The sequence below is a fragment of the Coloeus monedula genome (genome assembly GCF_965178545.1).
Source record: "Coloeus monedula genome assembly, chromosome: 6".
Classification (NCBI taxonomy): domain Eukaryota; kingdom Metazoa; phylum Chordata; class Aves; order Passeriformes; family Corvidae; genus Coloeus; species Coloeus monedula.
Genome location: NC_138786.1, coordinates 7,153,299 through 7,180,731, shown reverse-complemented (window position 1 = coordinate 7,180,731; position 27,433 = coordinate 7,153,299). Strand labels below are relative to the sequence as shown.

At 43.5% G+C, this 27,433-nt stretch overlaps 1 protein-coding gene across 1 annotated transcript in view; it reads left to right on the top strand.

The window, feature by feature from the left end:
* The first annotated feature begins 376 nt into the window (after positions 1-376).
* The window catches only part of MPPED2 (metallophosphoesterase domain containing 2), a 105,733-nt gene continuing 78,676 nt past the window's right edge, over positions 377-27,433 (top strand). The window contains exons 1-2 of the mRNA XM_082283093.1: positions 377-553; positions 5,491-5,733. Of these exons, the coding sequence (XP_082139219.1) occupies positions 5,606-5,733 (128 nt within the window). The 5' untranslated portion in view covers positions 377-553; positions 5,491-5,605. The remainder of the gene's footprint in view (positions 554-5,490; positions 5,734-27,433) is intronic.

Below are 27,433 nucleotides of genomic sequence, written 5' to 3'. Positions count from 1 at the left end.
GGCGCTGCCCCTCGGCGGGGAGGGGGTCCCGGTGGGCTCCGGCTCTGCCCTGCCGCTCCCCGGCCGTGGCCGCCGGCACTCGCCGTGACCCGGGCAGAGCCGCGCTCCTGCCGGCCGCTCCAGCCGCCTCGGCGTGGGGAGGCTGTGCCACACTTGGGAAATGCAGCAGCGATCGCTCCCTCCCTCCCTCCCTGCCCGGGGGGGTGAAGTGCGAGGCAGCGGGAGGAGCCGTGCGTGTGTGTGTGTGTGTGTGTGTGCGTGTGCGAGCAGCGCGCCGTGGCCGCCGTGTTTCCTGGTGCCTGCTCCCTGACCCCAGTGGCAGCCCCGATCACTGCACCGCGCCCGCCCTCGCCGCCGCCCCGCTGCCGCTCCCGCACCCGGAGCCAGAGCCGGACCCGGAGCCGGACCCAGGGCCGCCGCCGCCGCCGGGCGCCGCCGCGGGGTCGGGCGCAGGCTCTGCCCCGGCCGCGCCCCCGCAGCCCCATGGAGCGGCCCCGCTGCCCGCGCTGAAGGCATCCCCGACCCGCCCGCAGCGGCAGCCGGCGGAGGGAAGGTGAGCGGCCCCGGGCCGGTGTCGGGAGCAGCGGGGCACGGCGGGGGCAGCCGCGCACAAAGCGGCGGGTTAGAGGTGCCGTGTCATGGGCGAGAGCGGGGGGGGGGAGGCGGGCAGGAGCTCCGGCGGAGGCGCCGGGTCCAGCCTCCCGCAAACAATAATGAGGATAAACCCGGCGGCCCGCGCTCCCGCCGCGACCGCCCGAGCCCGCCGGGTCGGGTCGGGTCGTGCCGGTGCGGCGGCAGCGGCGCTTCCCCGCAGCCGAGGCGGCGATGTCGGCGGCGCGGAGCGAGGCTGCCTTGCCCTGCTCCCCAGGCCGTGCCCCCGCTGCCCTCCGCCGCTGCCCGGCCGGGCGCAGGGGCGGCGGGGGGCTGGCGGCGCCGGGGGCGGCCTGGGGGCGGGGGCGGTGTGCGGGGCCGGCGCGGGGTCGGGGCGGGGGGCGCGGCGGCGGGGCCGGGAGGGTAGGCCGGGGAGCATTGTGCTGGCTGGGGCCAGCGGGCGGGCGGCAGCCGGCGGGCGCAGCGCCGAGCAGCCCGGCGGGCGCGGGGACGGGGCTGCCGGCGCGGAGGGACCGGGGGACGTGGGCGAGGGGGGGACACGCTGCAAAAGTAGGGAGGGAAAGGCGGGTTGGTTTGGCGTTCCCCGGCGGAGTTGCCTCTCGCCCTTTCGCCGGCAGAGAAGCCGCTCTGAAACCCTGATCCCGGAGGCCTCAGACACTTGGAACCTTTGGAGGGGTTGGGGGCGCGGTGCGGGGGTCGGCACCGCCGGAATAAAAAGCAGCGGGCATCACCCCCCCAACCCCCCCGCCCGGCCTCGCCGCGCTCGCCCGCGGCTGCTGTGGAGTTCATCGCATCCCTCCCTCCAGCATCCTCCCCCCCACAGCCATTTCGGTCCGTGGCAACTACGGGGACGGGGGCGGTGTGAACTTTGTGCGGCGCGGCACGTACGGCGCAGACAGGGCAGAAATGCCCCCCGGTGCCGCGGGGCGGGGGCAGGGCAGGGCAGGGGGCGCGGGGCGGGGGCTGCGGCACACGCCGGGACGGGGCCGCGCCGGAGCCATTGGCCACCCGGAGCCATCAATCACCGGGGGGCGAGCCCGGCGCCCCGCGGGGCCGCGGCCGGGGCGGCCCGGGAGCCGGCGGCGGGCGGAGGTGGGGAGCGGCCGGGAGCCCAGGTACCGGGGGTCGGCGGCGGGGAAACGGGACGGGGGAGTGTCGGGGTCCGGCCCCCCCGCTGCCTCCGCCGGACTCAGTGGGTAGCTGGAGCCCGGAGTTGTCCGCAAACTGCAGCGCAGCATCTCGGGGACTGTGGGGCCGCTGCCGAATCCCCGCGGGGCGCGGGGAGTGCACCGGGAGTGCCGGGGGCTCCGGGGGCTGAGGCGCGGCCGGTGCCCGCGCCCCGGGCGGGTGCAGCGTGCCGTGTCGCTGTAACAGCGCCGGGATAGTGGATGTATCAACAGAAGGTGTTGACACGGGGTTAACCCTTCCCAGCTCCTGCCTTTCAGCGTTTTCTGCTACAGCCGGAGCCCAGCCAGAGGCAAATTTTTGAAATTCAGATGAGGAAGGCGTAAATATTTTATTTGGGGAAATGGGTTTCTCGCGTGCCTGCGTGTGCATGTACGTACGCAGAGCTCGTGTGAGTGCAATGTAACGTTACATTTAAAATTACTTACCTGTACAGATTCCGTGGCAGTTTTTTGTCAGGGCAGCAGTGTACAGATTTACAATTAGCTGCACCTAAGTTTGGGTCAGCCCTGTTCCGAAAAAGTGCCGGTTTATACCTGTAACACGAGCAGATGTGTACAATGGCACATCTCCTGGCTTGCTGCCGGTACAAATCCACGCTGGAAAAGGATAACAGCCTGTATCGGGGAAAACCCAACATGCTGAAAAATCATCAGTTAGGTTTTTAATATAGTCATTCTTACTTAAAACTGCCTCGAAAGGTGTGGAGGATATTACACGTTGTTTTACTTGATAGATGGGAAGAGAATGCAACTTTTATTTTTTTGTACCCATCTCCTGTGTGTAACCTCCAAGTAGTGCTCATAGTTGGAGAAAGAAGAATGGTAGTGATTCGAAGAAGTCTTCTTTAATTTCTTTTTTTAATCTTGGGACTAAAATACATTTGTTTTAAAGTTTTGAAATGTTCAGCTTCTTCTATTTTCTTCAGAGACGCTCACAGTAAAGAAGGTAATAATTAGATACTTGTGATAGTTGAGCTGTAGTACTCTATGGAGTACTAAATGGAAAGTAAGAGAATTGTCACAGAAGCCGGCTTCAAATTATACTTTTTTTTTTTTTTTACCCCCAGTCTGGCATTTGCTGTTGAATTTCATTTTAAAAGGATGCTTTGTTCAGCTTTGTCTTAATTTAAGTAGAGATTTATTTTTAAGATTAAAGATTAGAACAATGGGAAGCAATTGCAGCTTACACACTTATAGTCTTACTGAGAGTCAACTTAAGAGTATTTAATACAGCTGTTTAAGTATTCTCTTGTCATTTGTTTTATGCCAGTTAGTTGTAATTTCTTTCTGTAACATGGACTGTTATAAACATTGTAAAAAATGCTTATTATCTTTATGTATAATTCATTCTCATGAACAAATTAGATTTTTTTTCCATGAGTGAACTATAATATGAAATTTAATGTTCTGACCTTTCTTATGCTGGGTTGCTGAAAACAGTGTCATTTAGTTTTCCTGAAATCCCAAGCATATTTTTGTTGTTGGCTTAATGCATTGTTTTATGTTGTTGCTGTTAATTGCAGAAAAAAATAACATTACACATAAAATTTTCACACTACTTCTTAATAGATACAGGCTCTAAAGTTCTTGCAGTGTAAAAGAAAAACTCTTAGTTTTTTTTTTTTTCAGGAGCTCTGATGGCCAGCATTTTCGTTAATGACAGTCATTTCTTTGGCAGGAAGATGTTTTCATTTGTATTTACTTTTCAGTACAGGGCAATTATGCTGCTCTGTGTTGTGCACTCTTCGTAGTTTCTATCTCAAAAGAATTGCAGTGCTTGGAACAGGACTGCAGTTTGAAGCAGGTGTTGTGTTTTACTGTTATGCAAAATAACACTAAAATATAATTGTAAAGGAAATTCAGGAAACAGCTGCAAACTTGGTGTGATAACCACTACATTATGTGAACAGTTGTTGCAGCATCTTACACTGCATCTAACACAGCAAAGATTTGTTTCAACAAAGCTCACCGTTGCTTTTTTTTGGTGCTGAAACCTTGTTCTCACAAGAGAGGTCTGCTAGGTCTTACAGGGGAAGATCAGACCATAACCACAGTTACAATGCTGTAACAAACTAGTGAGTTTTTAAATTGGTGCTTTACATTTCATCATCTTCTTTTTTTTTTTTTTTTTTTTTTTTAGTATACTTTTTTCCTTCCAATGCTACAGAAGATGAAGGATAGAATCCAGTTACTGGAATGCAGGTTGCAGAATGTCTTAACCCAACTAACATATGGAAGCCTACATAGGCCTGAGGTGGTAAAATAGTAAAATAAATGGCCTATAGCAGGCCATCTGCCATTTGCAGAGCATTTTCATCATGCTTCATGCCAAACTGGAAATTAGTCTTTGTATTAAAAATATATTTTGAATACAAATCAAAGATTTCGAATGTTTAATGTTACACATGGCAAGCACATTTCTATCTGGGAGCTAGAGAAGTCCAGGAAAATTGCACTGGAAAAATACTGCTTAGTCTGATGCTCAGGGCTCAAGTCATCTTCTTCTCTTTCCCATCTCTTTGTCTTCCCAGTAAACACTGATTTACTTTTGTAAAACCTACTCCAGATATGAAAAGTCCACTCTTATATGTGGCAACTAAAGGGAGGAATATCGATGGATTCCGAGTGTCATGATTTCATGTAAGTCCTTGCAGCTAGCATAGCGTGTCCCAGCTGAGGATGTGCCTCATAAATGGGGCTTTTAAAAAGTTGCTCATCTTGAAAGTATTCTTCGAACATCAGCTGATCAATTTTCACAGAGTCCCTCTGAAAGGAAGGCAGCTGAGGTATCCTCAGTTTATTGACTGAAGAAATCGAAGCTCAGATTTTGTGCAAGAAACTCAATGGAGCGTGTTTGGGAGATTTCTGGCTGTTGGGTTATGCTAATATTACAGTACACATCCAGTCCTAAAGCAAAATATGTTTAAGAGCACTCTGAAGAAGTGAAAGATAGGGAAGCATAGAGAGGGAAGAGCCTATTTCTTTCATCTTATGCAGAAGTATTTATGCGTAAAATCATGCTTTAGTCTGTCAGATAAATCATTACTGTCTGGTAACAGTGAATCCAAGCCAGTTTCAATGCTAGTGAGCTATAATATGGATATTTTGTTAACATTGCCTAGATACTTGCCTTTCTTTGGACAAATAAATACTTTGATTCAGAGGTATTTGGGTGTACCTTTTGCTATGCAATTGTAACATGTTCTTTACATCAGTTTCTTGTAAATCTCTCCGTTGTTACTCAGTGTTCTAAAGCTACAACAGCACCTTGAAAACAAGTGTGCATATTTGTGGAAAGTCATTTGTCCTTCAGGAAACTGGGTCCACTTGTGAATTTTTGTGGTTGCAATTAATAGAAGATTTTTTAAAAATAAAGGATATGAAATGGGGAGTATTTAACTGGAGCTTTCAACAGAGATATTTTATTCCCCCTTCCCCCATCCCCTGAAGATAAAGTGTTACTTTAAGCATTCATCCTTTGGATGTGTCTAATGATGATGGAGTTGGATGATGAGGTCATTAAAAAAAAAAAAAAGTGAATTGTAATGCTTAGAGAAGGTGATGGGTACATCAAGAATACGGAAGAAGATCTCAGATCTGAATGGAAATCAGGACAGCGTAGAGTAATAGGTCTGTGTATGTTTACATCTCATGGCTTATAGCAGCATGTGCTGTCTTTCTCTCCTGGCAGAGGTCACAGAGTTGATGCGGAGCTGCTGGGAATCAGGAGCTGCCCGGACCACAATGCCCTACCCTGCTCCTGGCCTTGGGAAGTTGTGAGCTGCTCATGTCCATAAGGAGGAAGGATGGCTCATGGAATTCCTTCACAAGGCAAAGTTACCATAACGGTGGATGAATACAGCTCCAACCCAACGCAGGCGTTTACACACTACAACATCAATCAGAGCCGGTTCCAGCCTCCACATGTGCATATGTGAGTATTCCCGACCTGTGTGCGTGCCTGCGTGCCTGCTGTGTGCCTGCCTGTGCTGACACGGAGGACTGCTGCTCTAGGAGTGGGTTGAAAGCTGAGGCGTTTGGTTAGTTAGTCATTGAAGCTAAAAGGCAAAATGGTTATCGGGTCTCTTACTCGGTGTGTCTGAGGACTGAGAAGCTGCTTCATCCTCTCCTGGAGGTGGCCGTGGCTGGGGCTCGGTGCCACCACCTCGGTGGAACTCGCCCCATGTTCTCAAGCTTGTCACTTTACTGATCTCCCTTTAACTCGCCTGAGGGACCCATTGCTTTAAAATTTAAGCTCCCTTCCCCCAGCGCTTACACTCAGCTGCGAAATAGGCCTAATTGGGACTAATTGTCCCCCCTGATCAGTGAATCCTTTGTCCTCCTGGTTGCGAGTGGAACGTGTGCCGCATTCCACATTCCATTCGCAACCTGCCGCACAAAGGAGTCGGGGGCTGCCCTCTAGTTTCTCCGAAGAACTACAAATACTCTCTTTAAACAACAGCCCTGGCCCGAACCAACAAAACCATGGGAAGTGGGGAGCTGGAGGTTCCTTCCCTCACCTTGTTATTCCTGGTATTGTGGCACCCAGGGTCGCTGTGCCCGCAGCACCTAGGCACAATGGGCTGCTTGCTTAGCAAAGAGCTAACTACCAGTTTCAACTCTGAATTTCCTTCCCATTGTATAGTTGGGTTTGATCTTTATCGGTTATTTATGTGAAGGTTCTTTTTCTTTTAGCATTAATAGACTGAAAAGCACGTGAAGCTAAAACAAAGCCGACATCTCTTGACATCCTGAGAGCCATTGTTAGGCAGGATTTTGAACCATGTCACACTATTGAATTTAATAAGGATTTTGCATAATAAGGGGGGAAAGTTGTATGGTACTTCATTGCATTTTTGTTATGTAGAAGCCTGCCGGAAGAGTCACAATGTAGGAGTTCAGCACCTTCTAATAGGATTTCATGTGGTTACAATGTTCCTAAAGGCAACTTTAGGAAGGATGCTGAAGAGTGTCTGTCGTGCATGTGACTGACTTTTCAAGGTGAAAAACTTTCCATTAATTACGTTTGATTTGATTTATTACTACCACGATGATATAACTTTGATTTTAGAAACATTTCCATGTCTTGATGCACTTTTCAGACCTTCCATCAGCAAATTTCTGTTGCATGTTTTGCACTCCAGGCTGTGCTTCTGACTGACATTAAGTACAAATCTTATTTAGAGAATGAATTCAAAGCAAACAAAAGAAAATCAGAAAGCAGTTTTAAATAACCCCTCCTATTGACACTGACTTCAATGGGAGCTGAATTTAGGAGTAAGTGTGGTGTTCAATGCTGTAAAAATTGTTCATGCTTTGTTTAAAAATCTCACAAACATTTATATAGGCACTCCTCTAAGGGACAGTGTATCTCTTAAATGATACTAACTTGATGGATGTCTTGAAAGATACTTTTCTTCTTTCAAAAAATTGTGTAGTTGAGATAAAAACTGAAACATCAAAGTACAGTACAGTGACAGTATTTTAAATAATTTTTAACTTAAATTCTGCAACTTTCTTAAAATTAGAAATTTTGTTTCAGCAGAGGCTGTGGCACATGAAAGGGAGATCAACATTTAGAAAAATTGGAAATTAATTAGTCTCAGATTCGCAGAGGAAGCAGAGACAGCAATGCTCATGTGCAGGAGGTGAGTTCAGGTATAGTCTGGATAGCAAATGATGGGTTTTAGAAAACCTGTTGAGAAAGAAAAGACAGGATCCTATCAGGTGGGTAGAGGAAAGCAAGGAAGTGAAGATATGGGTATGCTAAGGGTTTGTGTGATGTAAGAACAGTGACATTGTTTCTGGAAAGGGGAGACTGGATTATATGGTAGCTTCAGATGGAGTCTGTATTTGTCTTTTCAATGTATTGTAATGGAAGTTTTGTGTGTTTTTCTGAAAGAGGTTGTCATCAAGTGAGAAATCTGAACAGAAAATTGGTAAAAGCAATATTAACAAAGAAACCATGATCTCTTTACCCTGTTATATCTCTGTTAGTGCCACGTTGCTGCTGCCGCCAGGATTGATTTGATTTGGTTTTACAGTCTGCTTTTCTTTGTTGCTGTCTTCTAAAGTAATGCATGTGTCTGGTTTGCTGGTTTCTTTTTCTGTTTTGTGGTTTGCCTTTTTTTTTTTTTTTTTTCCTAAGAGGGAATTTGAAGAGGCTTTATTCCCTAGTGAAAAATTTATTTTAAAAATCATGGGATGAAGAGAAATGAGTAAAGCAACATGGGAGCTGAATTTTGTGACATGTGTGTGAATAGCAGGGCAATTATTGCTGCAGGACCCTGCTGCATGCCATAAATCAGTAGCTGGGTGCAGCTTAAGGACAGTGTTCTTTGCTAAAGAAAATACTGGTTTCAGAAGTAATTTCTTTATGGATATGCATCTTCATGTGCAAAGGTGAGAACTGGGTTCTTGGCCTACACTGAACCATTTACAAGTTCTCATATCCTTTGGGCCTAACTCTGTTTTCACACAGAGTAAAGGAGAGTCCATGCAATATCACCAGCATAAATCTGGTGAGTAAGGCACTACTGCCAGTACTCTGCTTGTTCATGGGCTTTTTCTCCCACTTTCATTTTGTGCCTTTCATGTGACAGTGTCATGTAGTTCAATCAGCTGTGATACAGTTATCTTTATACATATTTTTATACCAGCACTCCTTAGTCAATTTGTTTAAGTGTACTGTCAGGTAAACAGCAGTGTATTTATTACAGCTCCTTTTGCTTGGGCTGGCAGCAACAGCAGTTTTGCCAGTATAACTTTTGAATCAGTTTGTCCAGCCTTTTTATTTTATTTCTTGACTAATTAATGTCTGAAGAGGTATTCTAAAGGCAATTTTTGCTGCACAGTTGTTTTGCATAAAGGGATGTAATTTTAAATATTATTTTGTCATCTTGAAGCAATGTTCCCACCCACAGGTTTCACTTGCTTTCTGAATGTTATAAAGCGTTTGTATTTGAGTGCTTTGTCCAATTAATATTTACTTTCACTTAGTTTTAATTAACTGCATCACCTTAGTTCCCTGCTTTCAAGGACAGCTGCAAAATAATAAATAACAACTATAATATGCTCCCCTGTGCTACATGTTGATTATTATTCTTCTGAAAGTTTTCATACTTTCAATCTTTTTTTTGTCAAGAATTGTGACTTAAAGAGGGAAGTGCTTCTTGCTCCTTAGATGTATAAGCGTGTGTTTGAGGGGCTTTTTTTTTTGCGGGGGGGTGGGGTGTGTTTGTTTGTTTGTTTGTTTTTTAAAACCAAACCAGCTTTTAAACCTGTTTAGACTTTTGAGATATTCTGTATGAGGCTGCTAGCAGTGGTACCAACAATACCAGTGAGCAGCAGTAGGATGCAGCCTGGGGACAAATTCAAACGAAAAACTACTTACTTAGGTTTCAACCAGACAGAAGAATCTTCCTGTTTAGGAACAACACCCCATTTACTTGCAGAGGGAAAAAAAAGGGAAGAGTGTAATAAACCTTGTGTATCTGTTATGGAAAATGCCCCTTTGGACAGGCCTATCTGGTGAGGATGAGGGAGTTTTGTGAAGATAAAACAGCTGTAGCCTGAGCTGCTGCATGCTGAGCCTGTTAGAGGAGTTCATTAGGTTTCCTCTGGTCTCACCAACATGGCTTGGTGGCTTGTTTTTAGGGTAGTTTGAATGCATGTTAAAACTCTGTTATGGTTTAAATTCAGTAGTAGGGGAGTAGAAAGATAGAGGCTTCTGTGCCAGAGCAAAAGTCTTCTAAATAAGTTTATTCATACCTGGAGATACATTTTTCAATCTGTAACTATATAATTTTACTGCCTTTTCTGTACTAGAGCAATCCCCCATGTGAATATTCTTATTTTAAAACAAAGAGTATAAGCAGAGTTTTATATTGGTAGAAATATATGTATGGTTGAACAAAGTACGTAAATGTCTGTGTGTAAATGTGTATATATAATAATAATAGTAAAATAAAAACACAGCTATTTGATCATAGAAGAAAAAACTTTCAACTGTGACGAAGCCTTACCTTGTTAAAACCCAGAGATCGTATTAGACTACTAACCTTGAGAGGGAGGAGGATCTTGCTTTCTTGTTTTTCTTGGGGAAACCGTCCTGCATTTAATGGGCTTTATAAACTCCCACTGAGATTAGTGGGAAATCATGCATTTGATTTGCAATATTCTCGATTTTTGTTTCATGTAAGGTGTGTAATATTTAGGGGGAGGGGAAAAGAGTTGTCATTAGCAGTATATGAACTCATTTGACATTTACAGAAAAGTGGAGTTGGTATATGTAATATTACTGGTTGAGATAACAAGAGATTCAGTCTTACACCAGTCAGCTGTGCCTCGTGTGACTGGGCAGGATGTTTCAGCTGATGCTGATATGACAGAGTTGTGGTTTTTGCTGGAAATTGTTGCTCTAGCCATTAATAACACTTTTTTCTTTTTTACAAAAGCATACACAGTCCATGACCACCCAGGTTTCTTTTCACTACTTATTTTTCCAAATAAATAAATAAACCAGTACTCTCTGAAACAATCAAGTGACATTAACGCTCTGGCTGTAAAAACAGGAATACTTTGAATGAGTGTGCTTAAAACTTGAGCGTTACTTTCTGACACAGGGATTTTTTTCCTGGGGTCACGGCTCACAATCAGCTTACCTTGGTGCAGGTTTAGTCTCCTTTCCCTGGCTGGTCCCTCACTGACTGCAGCAGTTCCCAGCCCGGTGTGTGAAGGAAAACAAACCTGTTTTTCTTTAGCCAAGAGCAGGAGCCTTTCAGCAGCTGCCCCGAGGCAGCTGAGCTCTCTCTGCAGTGCCTGGTGGGGATTCCAGCTGAATACAGGCAGGGAGACAGTGGAGGTGAAAACCCTTACAACTGTCCCGAAATAAACAGTCCCCCACTCCAGAAGAGGGCCAGGAACTGGTGGTGTTTTGTGGTCTTTCTGCCACAGAACAACGGAAGCCTTGTGGCAAGGATGCCAATTTTAATTGTCATTAAGAAAACTCTCTTACTGGTGCCTGTACATTGTGTGAGTGAGGATCTCTACCACCTCACTGATTTTACATTGTTCAAAGTTATTTGTGCAAAAATCTAAGCATCACATAAGTTCTTAACTTAAATTTTACATGTAAAATGAAAATAACTTTTTAAAGAAGCTACGCTTAGAGCCTTTTGGGATGCTGGAGGGTGGAGCATACTCAAAGTGTCCATACAGTGGTGATGTAAGGCTCAGGAACTACAGTTTTGTAATTAAAATTCAAATTTAGGCCCCTTGTATTGTGTTTATACAGTGCAGTCATAATATGCTAAGCACTCTTGAAAAATTGATTAAATTTCTGACCTTTCTTTTTGTTATTGTAAAAAGGAATAATACCAAGCTACCTTTAAAAAAATGGTCTGACGTCCCTGGAAGGCTAATGCTGTAAAAGTGCCAATATTATTATTATTATTATAAATGTAGGATAGGTTTAAAATAATTTTTTGCCACCATTGCCCTGTTATTACTGTCTTTCCACATTGCCCTGCCCTGAGATGGAAGCCAGGTCTGGTTTCAATTGGTGATAAACCCTTTACCTCTTGTGTTGGTGGGATCAGGCTGCCAGAGCAGTCTCTGCCTATCAAAATCAATCCATCAGTCCCTCAGTGTGAGGTATCAGCCTTCTGCAGCTCCCACGTGTTGTCTGAATGAGAAAAGCTGTGCCTGGAGGTTGCTCACAGGGCTGGAAGGGGGGAAGATCCCTGAGATAAAGAAAGGCTTCAGCGCTGAACCTGCTGCTCCCCAGCTGCTCCTTCCTGCCCCTGTGCCACACGCTCTGCCACCTCCCCAGGAGCGCTGGCAGAGCCTTTTGGAGGCTGCTGTATGGATTGTGACGCTGGAACAGTCCAGGTTAGAAATGTCCATGTAGTCGTGTGGGGTTTTTGGTTGGTTGTGGGGGGTTTTTTTGGTTTGTTGGGTTTTTTTTTCTAATGAGCTACTTGCAGTGATCTCTCTCTTGGTGTAGCCTCACCAGTAGAGGGTCACAGAGGTGGCCAGCACAGGGAGCTGGCACTATGCTTACTGATCCACCAGTGGGCAAGGATAGAAGGAGGGGGATATTTGTTCACCTTTCTTGCAGAAATAAGACTACATGAAGATTTTCATTGTGAAAGTGTGCTGTTAAAACATCTTGTAGAGTCAGTCTGGCTGCTGTTGGTAAACCCTGAGAGGGAGAAAAAGAAAAAAGTTTTTGTGTTCATGTGTGTTGGTGTTCTTTTGCACTGTATTAATCATGCAGAGGAGCCTTTGGGTGACAAACACTCTACCTGTAAGGCCCCATCTCAGTAGCTGAGGACTATAAAAGAAAATTTTCATTACATGGTCTGATTCTACACCATAGTGTTACCTGTATGGTTCATTTAGTGGTCAGTCATACTGAGACACAGTTGACCTGCACCTTCATGTTTATGTGCAACACACAGTGTATTCTTACCTTGTGGGAGATGTGTGATGGGATCTGACCAGGAATGCTTTTTGCAGCAATGGCTTCTGCCACAGTACCTTGTGCTGGAGGGAGGCTGCTCACCAAGGAAGCTCTTTGCTGTGAAGTAGTTAGACAAAAAAGATGGATGTATGTTGCAATCAGGATGTTGTACTGTCACTGGAAACTTGTTAATTTCTTTTTTTAAAATATCAGGGCGGTAGGGATATTGTTGTGGAAGCAGCAGATTCTTGCTTTTATTTAGTGCTTGAAGGGTGAGAGTACAATCTGTCCTGTGAAACAACTTCTAGAGCATAGATTTCCAAACAGAGAGTTAATAACTAAATTTGCAGGCTCCATGCTGCTATCCACTGGAGAATTTTTGGCTCATGGTTTTCTCCTAGTGGCAGGATGAGGCCGGTCTCCCCTGACAGCAGTGATGAGGGAGCCTGTTCCTTTTCCCTGTAACACATGGCTATTCCAAGGAAAGTGCTGCAGCTACCTATCACACATCTTATTCTTTTCTTTTACAAACCCTTGCTAGAATTTTTTGTTGGACAAAAAAGCAAAAGGAAAGCCCTATAAACAATGTGAGTTTAGATGTCTGTGTTATGTGTTAAATTATTATATGCAGCTAGCTTATGTTTGATGCAAGACTATTTCAGAAGTGATCAAGTGTTGGTCATGGACATTGATTTTTGTACTCAATGTTGGCATGTTAATTTCTTGAGTTTACATTTCTGATCTTGAGCTCCCGGAGGTGGAAGTCAGTAATTTCAGAGTCAGTGGCCTAACATGTATCCATGGGAAAATTCAGAAATGGAGGGCTAGTGTGTCTCCTCCCTAAAGGAACACTGGAACAGTTTGGTTTTGAATTCTGTACAATGCCATGATGTAACTTGAGAAAATAAATGCTTCTAGGCGTAGCAGAAGTACAGTAAGGCAGGGAGATGCCTTTAAAAGTTGCATCTCTGAACAGTGGCCTTGTAAAGTTATTGCTGGGAAGGCACAGCCCAGTCTGCTGCTGGGGTTACCTGCATCCCCTCCAGTGATATGTGCCGGCAGGGAGAGGGGTGTGCCAGTGCTGGGTAGGAAGTGCCCTCGGTCTTGCATGGGAAAATCATTCACTTCATAATTCACACCAGGTTTTCCCGAGTCCCTAGAGTGGATTTTCCAGCAAGTTGTGAGTTTTGGTCCTTGGAGCAATGACTTCTTGTTTCCAGTGGTTTGAATCATACTTGGCACATGCAGCTGTAGTTTTATGGACTTCATCGAGGTTGTTTCTGCTTGCAGAGGGCCTGATACGGCTCTCAGGTCTTCTCTGCACCGTGAATGTGCAGAGCAGCGCAAAAGGGAGGAAGGAGCTAAGGCTGTGTGTGTATATACACACACATACTTCACAGCAGGTATTTCAGAAGATGCAAACAGCTTGTTTGATGGGATTTGGAAGTTCAAGTCTTACCCATTTACTTTCGGTTTTGATGTGGGCCATTAAGGTTGCAATTTTTAGATTGTGTATTGTAGAGGGCAAGTTTTGTGTTACTGTGTTGTTGTTTTTAATTATGAGGAAGCTGTGGCTGAATTATGGACTTGTTTAAGTTGGATTATCAACTCCAGCTATTAATCTAGCACTGCCAAATCCACCACAATATAAACCAATATATTAACTGCTAAAGAAATTTTTAAAAAACCCAGCAAATTAAGATCACATAAAATAAAACAGCAAACATGTGTGCATTTAAAACACTGAAGTCAAACCAATTCTGTCCTGTAGTAAATGTGACTAGACTTCATTTAATGGTTTTGATTTTGCTGCATTTTTCAAGGAAAAAGTTAGGGTAGGATAGGGTAGGATAATCTTGCACCCAGTAACATTCCTGGAGCAGTACCAAGTGGTTGGAGCAGAAAACGGGCAAGTCTGGATTCCAAACAATAAAGTTTAGGTACCTGGCGTTGCAGTCATTTTATTTATCTCCTGAAGAGTTGACCATAAAGCTTGGTCGTAACCTCGATAAAGCTGGAGATTTCTCCCAGCCCACGAGCTGTATGTATCCTGCAGGATCTGCTGCTCTTGGCTGTCACTAAGTGCTGGTGGATGAGCAGTGCTGCTGCTGCTGCTGCTGCTGAAGCCTTTGGAGTGGGGCAGAGAGGATGGCTGGAGAGCAGGTCAGCTCATAATCCCCAAATACACGTGTCCACTTCATAACTGATGGATAAGACCCATTTTATTTCTGCTATCAACAGAGTTCACCTGTGTACTCTCCACTGATAGGGAGATGCTTGCCCCTATTTTTTTATGTCCTATTTTATAATGGGCGTTTTTTCTAAATTTAAATTGTTATGTTGAGGGGAGTAACAAAATCTAACTGTCTCCTGTTTTTACCTAAAGTTAATTTAAATTACTGGGCTTTGTCTTGCAGGACTTGTTTTTGTCACAGGTTGTGGATTTCATATTCCCAGCCCCTCTGTTCCTTTCATCCTGCCTGACATTAGGGCTGCAGAGATTCTGCTGGACAGGGAAAAAGCAGCACCAGAGGCTTCCTTGCAGCAAAGTCTCCACTTACTGTACTGGGCATTAGCTTATATCCAGCACATTAGACTTAAAAGCACAGAGCCATTAAGTGTAGCGCTCCCTTCCCAGGAGGGCAGCAGATGGAGAGAGGATGGGGGAGGGAAGGAGAAAGGAGCGTGATAGAGGGACTTGATCTGATGTATTTGTAAGCCAGGAAACTTGCTATTTACCACGTTTACAATTTCTCTGGTAAAAGGAATTGAGTGTAGTGACTGTGAGCAGGAAGGTCAGCACATTACTCCTAAATGTTTAGCTATTGCATCAGTTTATGGGAAGGAAAAGGTGCTAGTCCAGTATATCTTCCCTCCTGTTCCTTTTATATAGGGAGCACAAAGAAAAAAGTCATTACTTTTTAATTACTCTAGGCTTCTTTGTTTCTTAAGGCACATTCGCTTTTGGCCAGCAGCGAGCATTAACAATGGGTTATTTGCTTTCCTGTGAAGGGTGAAGTAGTAGTTTTGGGGAAAATTATGTTCAGAATTAGAATTTCATGTAGTCCAGCATATTTAATACATAGGAGCCTTGTCCTATACTTATAAAATGCAGGGATTAGTGACATCATTGTTGCTTCCAATGGGACAGGACCTGTCACTTAAAAATGCCAGGTTAAGTGGCTCCCTCAGTTTTAAGCAATGATTCTTTCAAAGACTTCCTTTCTCTGGTTGTTAGCAATGTACATATAAGATTATGATAACTGACAGATATTAAGGAAGAGGGAAATTTCTTCTGTGTGATGTGTTTATTTTGTAAGTTTAAAGTCATCCAGGCATTCACTTTTCCTCTTGGAAGGGAGTGAATAAATTAAAACTAAATAAATACACGATTATACATGAAAAAAATTATATATAGCCCAGGTGTAATCTTTCAATTACTTGAAAGTTTTTATATATAATTGTTTCATTTTGATTATATCTCTCTTGACATTAGTTTGATTTTCCATCATCTTGTTTGTTAAACAGGGATGTTTGCAGCTTTGACAGGAAGGCATGTTTGCAAGAAGAATTAATTTTGTTCTGCTCTCATTGCTATTCTCTACCTTGAAAGTTTCCACTTACGTACCCTCTTTGGGTTTTTGAGAGAGTTATGATTCATATTGTAACTTCTTTTGGAGATTATTTTAATTGTTTGCATAAAGTTCTTAAGACAGTTTTTCTCCTAGAAATGTATAATGAGACTGCACAGATCAAATGCTGTAATAGGAGTTTCAAACACCCTCTGAGAATTAAAATGCTGATGGTAATCCTTGGGGTGGTATATGATTTTTTTCCCCTCCTTATTTTATCTCCACTGTGACCTTTGGTGGTGTTCTGCTCAGCTACTCTGCATGGCTGCTTTCTGAGAGTGCTGCTGTGTTAATGGAAGGATCACACACACTACTCCTCTCAGAACCTGATACATCATCTTGGCAGCAAAACAGAGACCTTTAACGTGTGGGGTTTTCATTTGTTGTTAGTTATCTATCACCATGAGTTCTATGCCTGCAAGAAGACAGGTTGGTTTAAAAATGTATAAATGTAGAATGGAGACTTCATTTTCTTTGAGTGAGAATAGAAAGGAAATCCCTGGTCTCAAGGAATTAAAATGGTCTGTATTTAGGGGGATTTTGTTTTGTGTTCTGGCTCATTCATTTTAGATATCATTATTACAGAGCATATTTTCCTGAAAAGAATCCTTGCATCCAGTCTAGATTGTCAGGAGAAATATCAGTTGAAGTTGAAACTTAATTTTGGATCACCTGGCTTCCTTGATAGTCAGTTCATGCCATCATTTCATACTGTCACTATTTTCAGTCAGTGTTCCTCTCAGAAGCTTTTTAAGATGCCATTCTACGGAATGAGAAAGACCTCTTGTGAATCATCTCATTCAGTGAAGAGTTAAAACACTGTTTTATGAAACACATAGAGCCAGGAGGTTGGTAGAGTTTTTTTATTAATTAGTTCCAGTTGAATGGGGTCCTATAGAAGATTTGGAATAAGATGTGGCAATTTTCTGTATATCTGTCTGTAAAGAGACAGCGCCAGGTCCGGACAATTATACAATAAAATGCAGGAGGAATGTACTGGAGATGACCAACACAGAATAAATGGAAGTTGAGAAATGTATAAATGATCTCAAATCCCCAGAAATAACCTGACTGAAGATGTTGGCTTGAGGTGTGCTGGGATACAGCACACCTTGCACCTGCAGCCGTATTTACTTTGTTAGGATTTTACTGCTGCATATGTGTTTAAAGATGTTCCTGCCCTAGCGTGAAGCGCAGCAGTGTGCTACATGTCGCAGTATTGCTGTGGTGGCACTGTTGGAATCTGTCTTTTGTGTTTGCATGTGTCTTACTATTTACCTAACAAAAAGGTTTTTGAGATTTTGAACTTCCAGACTTGTGCCTTTTAGTTGTTGGCACGGAAGCGTGGCCATGCTTGTTGTTTATAGGAATTAAAGCACAATTCTTTCTGGTATTTTGTTGTTTTATGGGGGTGTTTTGTTTTGTTTTGTTTTTTTAAGGCACCAAACAGCTGTCAGTGGGGTAGAATTTCTATTTGTTTAGTGTGTTATTAGATAATGAGCTCTAAATGAAAAATCAGGCATCCTGCTATTTGTCCTCTGAGTCATCTAATCTTAAACAACATGCTCTGCAGTCATACAGCATGGACAGTGCTGACAGGTATGTTCAAAGAATTTATGGGGTTTTTTTCCCCCCCCCCTCTATCTTCCAAACAGGAAAAGACAGAAAATTAAGAGTTAAAATGTTCATTCTTTGATGGTATAACTAAAGTAATATGTTTCAGCTACATGGGGAGCTGCTGGAGTGGCCAACCTTCTGATTTTAGCACCCTCCCAAAAGTTTTCTCCTGCAGAAGAAACAGTTGAATGGAGCATGAAAAAGTTTCTTGAACTGCCTCAGTTTGTCCTTAGTTTACTTGAATACTTTGACCTGCAGCAGTGATAATCAAGAACCATGGTATATGGATGGCTATATCTGGGAGAAGTATGGAAGAGAGAGTAAAATCTAGGCTGTCCTTATTTGATTTGTTGCCAAGTGTGTGTCAGTGCCCTGGCCCAAAGTGGGCAATGACACTTGCTAGCAGCACTGCTCCAGGGACTCACATACCAAAGGTGCATCAGGCAGCATTTAAACAAATGTTCTTAAATGTTTATCCAGGTTTTGCAGTCATTTTTGGTCCAGTACTGTAGAAGGGTAGTGTCATTACAGATGTGGTGCCCCGTGTTCTGTGAGCGTGACAGGGTTAAGGTCTGTTCCCTGTGAACATTGTGTTTCCCCCACTGCCAGGTTTTGATAGCTGTACCACAGCATGTTGTAGTTGTAGGAGGTGTTGTGGCTACTGCATTAGTTACAACTTGAGATTTTAGTGATGTTGGTTCAATGGTTCTTGCAGATCTCTTAACTGAAAGGGCTTTTAAGAACAGGTGGGTGTAGTCTTAAAGCTACACAGGGCACAGCAAAAATCTTTTCCTATTTGCCTTACTTCTGCTGCTGCCTGTGTTTTTGAAATCCATTGCAGAGCTACACTTGTATTTTCTCTGGGGAGCCTTATGACTGTGGTTTGGATGTGTCTTCCTCAGTGTGTGATACGGCTGCCAATTGACCTGGCAGCTCTAATCAAGTTAGGAGGTCAACTGTACAAAGGAAAAAGGAACCACATTCATTAACCCCCATGTATCTTTTGGTATTTAGTAAAGGTGGAATGGGTAATTACAGAAAATACTTGAAACTAAATTGAGGCGTTTTGGTAGGTATTTCCCCCACTGTGAGAATCTGACTTTGCAATGGCACGGGGGGACACCAGTCCACATGTGCAATTTAAATAGGTCTGGATTTTGCATCATAAATATGCACCGGATGCAGGGGAGAAAACCAGCACGTTCTCTCAGGATGCTGTTAGGGCCAAGCAGAATCTCATTAGGGACAACTTCAAAGATCAGTTCCTCATGTCCATAAAAACAAGCGTAAATTATCTTCTCTGAGCCTGCTGTTAGCAGTTGCACTGTTACATTATGCATGTAGCCTAGACTGCACATGGTATCAACAAACTGCTCTAGGTTTCCTTAGGGTTTCATTTTTATGCAAGGCATGGCAACTTTGCTGTTTATTGTTGTAGTTTTGGCTAATACAGTATTTGACTTAAAATTTCCTGTTATATTAGCTGTTAGTAGTGACACAGTGTCTGAAAAGGACTTTTAATGTTCCACAGTGCCCGTGTTTTTATAGAGGAATGGCATACATACAATTCCCTGTATTGACAGCTTTACTTGCTTTCTCATTCTTCTGCTTCCTGCACTTAGTGAGAAGGTGGCTGATCCCGACTCTCTTGGAATGAAACTTGAAGGAGCTTTCAGTGAGGCTGCTCTGCAGCACGTGACTTAAATGTTTATGAAAATGATAAAGAGGGTAGAACTTTAATAACGTGTGCTTTCACTGGGCCACACGCCCCATCATATGCATTTGAAAGGCCAGTTTGTAATTGTTCCCGGGGAAATGTTTTGACATGGTGAAATGCAGCATCTGTGCATGGAAGTTTTGTGACAAGTTTCTATGGGATCAAGATTTTTGAGATTGCCTTCATTGTCCGTGCAGAAACAGTAAGATGCCATGAAATATTCTCCTGAACGGAACTATATTGCTAAAAAGGGTAAAATATTTAGTATTTCTTTTCCTGTGGTATTTTTGTCTGTTTTGTATGGCTTAATCATTGATGAAAGAAAGCTTTCACTTGCACACCTAGTCAAGGCTTGCCACTGCCTTCAGATGTGGTGTTAAACTCCTGACTGGGCCAGCAATCTGATTTGCACAGTGGTGTCGCAAAGACCTGCAACTTGGGGCTGCTTTAGGCTGCTCAAACTAACAACTAACTGTTGTAACATCCCATGTGGCTGGTTCAATCCACTGTTGTTGAATTCATAATGCCAAGGAGCGTATGAAGCAATGGTTTTACGAGAGCTCTTTGGCCCTGCTTGTTTGGGGTGGTGGTGCTGCTAACTGGAGCAGCCCTCGCTCCTTTGCAGTGCTGCTCTGTTCACCCAAGTGTCTGTATCATACGTGTAGCATAATTGGGAATTCAGAGTAATCCCTGGAATATGATGCCCAGTTCAGCTCTCCAGTCCTGTTCACTGTCTGTCCCTGTACAGTTGTACTGGCACAGCAGCCTGAAGCAGGAACCAGGCACAGCAAGAGGGGACTGGGAGCTGCAGAGGTTGGCACTTGCTGAAAGGTGAGGTTATCGATCTGTATCCCTGCACAGATTAGTAATGGCCCTGTGTTTAACGTGTGGCTGAGAGCAGTTTGTTTGCAAAGGTACTTCATGAGACACAGCTATGAAATGGCTGGTTTATGTGTCTTGTGGTGTCAGATGGCTTAGAGTTCACTGTGTAGGTGAAGTGCAAGTGTAGAATGAACCCACCTGAGACTTTTGTGTAATTTCCAAACAAGACATAAACAATTTCCCAACATTGTTCAAGGTTACAAGAATAATATGAGATAATTTCTACATCCTGAAGGGCCTGAGTGCACCTGTGGGGATCAGTGGGAATTTGACTTTCTGCAGGGCTAGAGTAGTGCTTTGAAGTGTGAAGAGTGCTGAGCTGCCAGCTGTCCACTGGTGTTGTCACAGTGGTGATGATGCAAGGCACTGGCTGGTGCAGGAATGCAGAAGTACTGCCCCATTTTGCACTGTAGGACAGGGTCTGTAGAAGCCCAGAAGGGGCTGATGTGCATCTCAAATACCCATAGTCAGATGGCTGTGGAGCAAACTAAGGGTTTCTGGTAATAACAGCCAAGGATGGCTGGTAATAACATATTGTGAGAAGGAACAGGATGTGGCTGGAGAAGGGGGCTGTGTGGTGGTAGGCAGCACTTTCCTGGGACAAATGTCCTTGTCCTAGTTCCTGGAGATAAGCACAACACAAATGCAGGAATGAGACTGAGAATGGGTGTGGGCTGTAGGGTGGGAACAAGACCACCAAGCACCCCCAAAGTCCTCCAGCCAGAAAGGTCTGGAAGAACAGACTGTGCATGATAACTAATTTGCATAGAAAGTGAAAAACTTATTTTCAGGCTGGAGAAATCAATATAAATCTATAATCTATATAATCTATAAGAATAAACCCAGAGTGTGTGCTTGTTCTGCTCATGTGTTGCAGGGCCCTGGACACTGCAGGATCAATGACGGGGCCAGGACTGAGTGATTCCCTTCCTCCTTCTCCCTCCCTCCTTGCTTCTCCCTCTCTCCCACTTTCCTCGCTCCACTCTACCCCTTTATTCAAAACCTACTACCATGTGCTTCTACAAGGAGGTCAGGGACTAACATACCAACTTCCATGCCTAGTGTTTAATTACTAATAAATCTTTCTATGACCTTTGTTGTTCCTTTCAGCCACGAGCTACAAATCTTGCGTGCTCCCTTCTCTTCAAGGGTGGGACCCCACAGTGACTCTGGAGCTTCCCCAGGCTGCAGCCTTGGTGGAGCTGTGGGCATGGTCCCACTGCAGATGGAATGAATGGGGCCTTGGACAGGACAGGATGTCTTCCATCCTTGAAAACCCTAAATCCCCATTTAGAACTTCTACCTGTGGCTCCCTGGAAGAAAGGGCAGTTAATCTGAATAGAGGCCAAATGTGCACTTCAGTGCAGCTAGTGTGCTTCTAATGTTAATCATGTTAACAGATCTGCTGAAGGATGACACAGATTGTGATGGTAAAGCTTATCTTCTTGATAGGAAGTATCCTGATAAAGAAAAAGTATGGAGCCAAAAGTCTTGCTACTTCCTAGGTTTAAGTTTTTTGTTTTGTTTCATATGTATTGGATTTTTACTCTTACAAAAACATTGAAAAACTTACTCTCTCTTAACAAGCATCAAATTCTAGTGCAGAGTTGTCTGAATTTTAGTGGAATTAGAAAATACTGAGTTCTTTGCTCTGGAAAAGTTGCTGCCACTTCAGATGTGTTTTAAAATCTAATGAGGTAAAAAGCCTCCTCTAATTTTATTTTTTTTAACAGAAAAGAATTTGACTGAGCTTCCCCCCCTCCCCCCCCCCGTGTTTAAAAAACAAAGGAATCAAAACATCCCGATGGTGTATATTTGTTATTTGTTTTTACATGTGTCTGTGTATGTATGTGTACATATAGCTGGTGGTTACCTGATGCCCAGAGAGAATTTTGCATGCAGTGAGAGCTTTGCTGTTTTTTGGGAGCCTGCTTCCTATTTACATTCTCTTGACTTGGATTTTAAAGCTTTTAAACCCCCAACACGGTTTGCTATCTTGCTGAGGAGTGATCAGTTTCATCAGAAGTTCAAGACTGTGTTGGGAGGAAGTCTTCATTTAACATCATTGTTTAGGTCTGGCTCGTTGTCTGCCCCTCGCAGACAATGTTTGAACAGGCGATAAGATAAAAAGTGGCAGTGATAGCCATGCTGCAGGGTTACTGGAAGGGCATGAAACAGCCTGGCCAGGGGACTTTAGAGGTCTGATTCTTCGTTATAATGGGTGATTGAAATGTTCTTCTCATGGGGTTGGCAGTTAATGTGGCATTCATGTCAGCCTGTCCCTCAGGAAAAAATGAAATGGTTGTAGGAAAACAAAGAAAAAGCAGTCTGTAAAACTGGGTAGAGCATAGTTTGGTTTTTGGTGTATAGCGTGGTCACTTGGTGTTTTTACTGTTTAAGTACCTACATGAGACCATGTGAGGACACAGTTTTGTTCAAGGAAGATAAAAAAAAAAGAAGTAACAAAGAAGGGTGGATGGTTAGGCCTGAGATGCTGTCACCGGAAGGTGCAAAGGTTGTCAAATACACCCTGTAGCACAATTAAGAAACTGCAGCCAGGGCTCTTATTATCTAAATATATTAAAGATATTTGCTTTCCCTTTTTTCTTTCTTCATTCATTTTGTTTGCCTTTAATTTGCCTGTTTAGAAGTCTGTTTCCCATCCAAGCCTAATACCACCTCTAACAGAAGGAGTCATCTGGAAGTCGAACATGCAATGCAAGATCAAACTGTGTCTGCAAATAGAGAAAACTCTCATTAGACCAAGGGGGTTCTTGTTTTTGCCTTAAGAGGAAAAAACCCACCCTACTTAACACTTGAAAAAATGGCTGTGTTGATCCAGTGTGTAGCTTCTGCAGGAAGGAGGCAGCCATGCCCCAGTGCTCCTGTTGCTTCACTTGTGCTCATACTCAGTGCCCATCTGGTGAGCTGAATCCACTCGTGGAGGGGCCTTGCAGCTTCCAGGACTAGTCCAAGTCAGCAGCCACACCATGAGAAGGGGCAGGTGGAACACAGGAGAACAGAGATCTAGGCCTAGGTCTGCATGGCTGTTGTGTGAATCCTCCTTTCTAGGCTGTGATGTCTGAAGTCTTGACTCGCAGTACTGGCTCAAGGCAGTTGTGAGAGCAGCTGCTCTGTGAATGGGGCTGGGAGGAGGTTTGGCTGAGCACATGGCTGCTAATGGATGGTTAGGAGGGTGTGAGCAGCCACCTGTTTATAGGCTCCAGATACAGGTTCTGGGTTAGTGGGAGAGGAAATAATAGTGGCCTTTACCAGATCTGTGAATGGACTGGATGGTAAAGACAATGTCCTCGATAGGCTTCCCTATATGTTATCTCCCGTGAGTCAGTTTGGTGGGACACTCATAAGAGAGAGAATCACATGTTGAGAATGATCAGGGAAAATCCAGGACACAACAGGTCTTCATGGTTAATACTTTTGTCTGTTTTGCTTAGCAGTGTGAAAAATGGCAGCATAGTTTGTGAGTCAGCAGCACTTCCCATACTTACTTTGAACTGTAAAAGTGGCTGTATGCTGTAGTAGCCTCAGAGTGCAGCTCTGACATCTGTTAAACTGGTGGCAGGCCAGATGTAACATCCCAGGGCTGAATTCCCTTTGTACCACACTGTACTTGTCCCTCCATATATAAGCATGTTCCCATCACGCTTGGACTGGAATTCCATTTTTGCCATCCGGCTGGGAGCTGAAAGAGTGAGTGACACATGCCACAGGTCAGAGACCTCGTTAAATTCCTGTGAGGTTAGATTCCCTTCAGACAGTTGGCTTGTCTGGGTTGAGCACAGCAAGGCAAACCCCTGCTTACTGATGTCTTGGGGCTGTTGGTGCATACACCTGGCAGGTTGCCTCAAACTGAGACATAGTTCAAATGCAAGTCTGTAATTCAGGCTATTCTCTAGGCCTGGTTACTTAGCAAAGGTCAAGGGCAGAGCAGCTTACTGGATCATGTTTTGGGGGAGGGTGTATGTGCACAGAGTGGCTTATAAGGACAGGTATTGTGACACAGTGAATGTCAGCGATCTAAGTAAAGTGATTTTGCTGTTTTGCAAAAAAAACGCACCGGTGCTTGTTAAGCTAAGTTGTATTTGCTGCTCTCTTGGTGACACACTGTGAAGGGTATGCAGCTATCACATCATAGTAACAGCAAAGTATTACTTTGGTGAGAAATGGTCTTTGGGGAGATCGTGATGTTTCAGACAAGAAAATGTCATTTGTGTGGGCGAGATGAGCATCGCTTTTGGAACTGCATGGTATTCTGTTCATCAGTTGAAGGTGATCATTATTTAAAAAAATCTATCATGTTATTTGACAAGGAGAGGAATAGATGTGGTTCTTGTTACTGTAGGTAATACCAGTGGAAAAAAGCAAGTGCTAGAGATGGTTTCTTAGGCAAAAGTAGTCGCTACTGGAAAGCCTCTGAGCATGTCACCATTCAGTTTCTACAGCATCATGCAGACAAAGGCCTTTGCGGGGAAAGATTTAGAGCAATTGATTTTCCAGAAGATAGATAGACCAGAGCTTTTTAATTCTAGAAAGAGATTATTTTGCCCTTTAGGAGTATAGTTAGTCTCAAGTCTTCACAGTCTGCAGAAGATAAAGGACCTTAAGATTTTATAGGCTGGAGTAAACCAGTAGAGCAGAGCTAGATGGAATAATGAATTGCAGAAGGGATTTCTGGAGCAGACTGGAGTATCTTGCCAGTTTCGCCCTTAAGGGCTGTATTCGTTATGAAACAGTCTGTAAGTCTGTTCTTGATTGCCAAAACGTTTGGAGGGAGGAAGGAGGAGAAAGGTTGCAGGAAATTAGTCACTTCAGTCAAAGAACTGAGAATCTTAACTGCTAATTTCATATAATATAGGTGACTGTAACAGTATTGATGTGAACAAAGTAGTTTCACTTAGCTCACATTCCTGTCCTATTATGGTCACTGTGAACTTTGACGTTATTGACTTCAGTAAGCACCAGCACAAGCAGCCCTGGTGCTGTGCAACTGGAAATTTCACTGGCAACGCCAGAATGCAGAAATGTAAAGAAAAATAACAGCCCAGTGGATCCAGATGTAAAGGAAGAAATGGCTAAGACAGCTGTTCCCAGGCTTTAACAGTTGCACACTTTTTTCTTTTTTGTCTCTTTAAGCAACCTAGTGAATTAGCCTGCTTCCTTACAAACTACCCTAATCCTTATATCTTTTACAGAATGTTTAGTAATGATTTTTTTTGCTGCAAACTCATAGAAACATTTTTTTCTTTTTTCCTTTGCACTTCCCCATAGCCTTGCAGAGCTGTGGAATTCTGTTGTAGTTTGTCCCTGGAAGGTATCTTTTCCTGCTCCATAATGGGTAAAGGGAGAAGAGCTTGCATTTCATTTACATGCTGAGAAATATTCCTGTGGGTGGGTAGGTGGGTGCAATTTTGCATGTATTCTTAGTCAAAGCAAAAGTGGTTTTGATTGTTAAACAAAAAGCAACACACCCAAGTTAGTATAGCTGAGTGCCCTGATATTCCATCTATATGTGTATTTTGGTTTCATCAGTTTCAGTTTTATTGCTAATTTTCAAGAAGCTGAAGCTTTTCTGAAGTTTTTATTATGGGAATACCTATTAAAAACATTTATTTTTTTTCTCCTTTTAAGTACTAAGAGGAGTATGAAGATGAAAATCAGTACTGTGTATCCATTTAGGGGAACTGATTCAAGATAGTTCCTACAGAAAAAGGCTGTTCTGCAGCTGTTACTCGAAAATTCCTCTTGGTGTGGACAGTCATATTCTCTAGGAAAAGTGCTTAAGCTAAATCAGAAAACAGGCCTGTGCCTAATAAATAGACTCCCCAGGGAGCCATATAGGGAAAGCAATGGTACTCTTAATTCACACAGCCTGACTTACTTCAGAGTAACCTCCTATTCTCAAGCTTCAAGGAACCAGAAGATAAATAAAAGCTGAAACAGACTCTTGTATTAAAAATCGGTGTGCAGTTTTGGGGTGTTTTTTTGGTGGTGTTCTGTTTTGTTGGGGGGGGACAACTGGTTTTTTTTTTGGTTAGTTTTATTGTTGTTTGGGGGTTATTTTACCTCATGTCGTGGTGTTTCTGAGGTACCTTCTCACTCATTTATGACAAATTTGGTGGAATTAATCTCTGAGCATGAGTCGGTATGTAGCACAGACTGTGTGAGCTTAAATGCTGCACAATTCAGTTTATGCCTCCCCAACACCCACCACAACAGAATGCATTTCACCCACCTTGGTTATTCCCATCTAAATGTGAAATGATGGTTTCTATTTGTTCCGCTGCAGATAGGATGTTTTGTGATTTTTGCATGTCTAATTGCACTGGCTGAAGCAATGAAATTCCCTCTTTTGTTTTGGAGCGTAATCAGTGAGATTGCATTTGCATTGCTTATAAAATGAATCACGTAAGTGAAATTACATTGCCCACATCTCATTTGGTATCGTAAAATGTTATGTGGTGCAGCTTGCAGCTTGTTTTCCTCCTTCCTGGGGCTTCTGGTTGTGATGTTCTTTCTCTAAATTTCAAACTGCAACTATTTGCCTTTTGTATTTGACATAGAAATTACTTTCTGCAGTGTGCTCCTACATCTGTCATGCCAACTAAAATTTTGGTAGTGCGCAACGTACGGATTTGGAAGCAGCGAGTTTTCAAAGCTTTCAAGGGCAACATTGAAAACAATATTCTGTTGCATATTAACTATTATTCAGTAGATCTGTACAATTAGCAACAACCTCCAGGTCATAGGTGACAATGCCTTACTACCATTCACATATAGAAGCTGTATATTGAGAGGTTTCAGCTTGTTTGGCTTTGGAATTGTCTTGTAGATAACACTGAAAGCAAAATGATTCTGTTGTTCTTCCCTCTTTTCCCCCGCCTTTGTTACTGGCACAAAGGCAAAAGTAAATGCATTTTTAAATTGAGTTTTCTAAAAGTATCCCTGAGGTAAATTTCTATCTTGACTATAATTCATTTTTGGATTTATTTGATTTTTGGGGATACATCTTTGGAAATAAACGGTTTAATGCAATAAGAATAATTGCTTACTGCAGAAGCCAATAACGGTTCTGATAAATATGAATGTCCTAGATATTCCCACTGAAGACTTTGAAGTCATTAATTTTTATTATAGAAGTATAAGCAAAACACAAATGTTCTTAGGTAACCTGTAGCACTGTGGCTGCCCACAAACACGCTGCCTATTAACTACATTTTTGATAAAACCTCCTGATCGTATTTGCAGCACTACTTCTCGTAATATTGTATAAACGTGATGTGTGTCAAATAAATGCCACAGT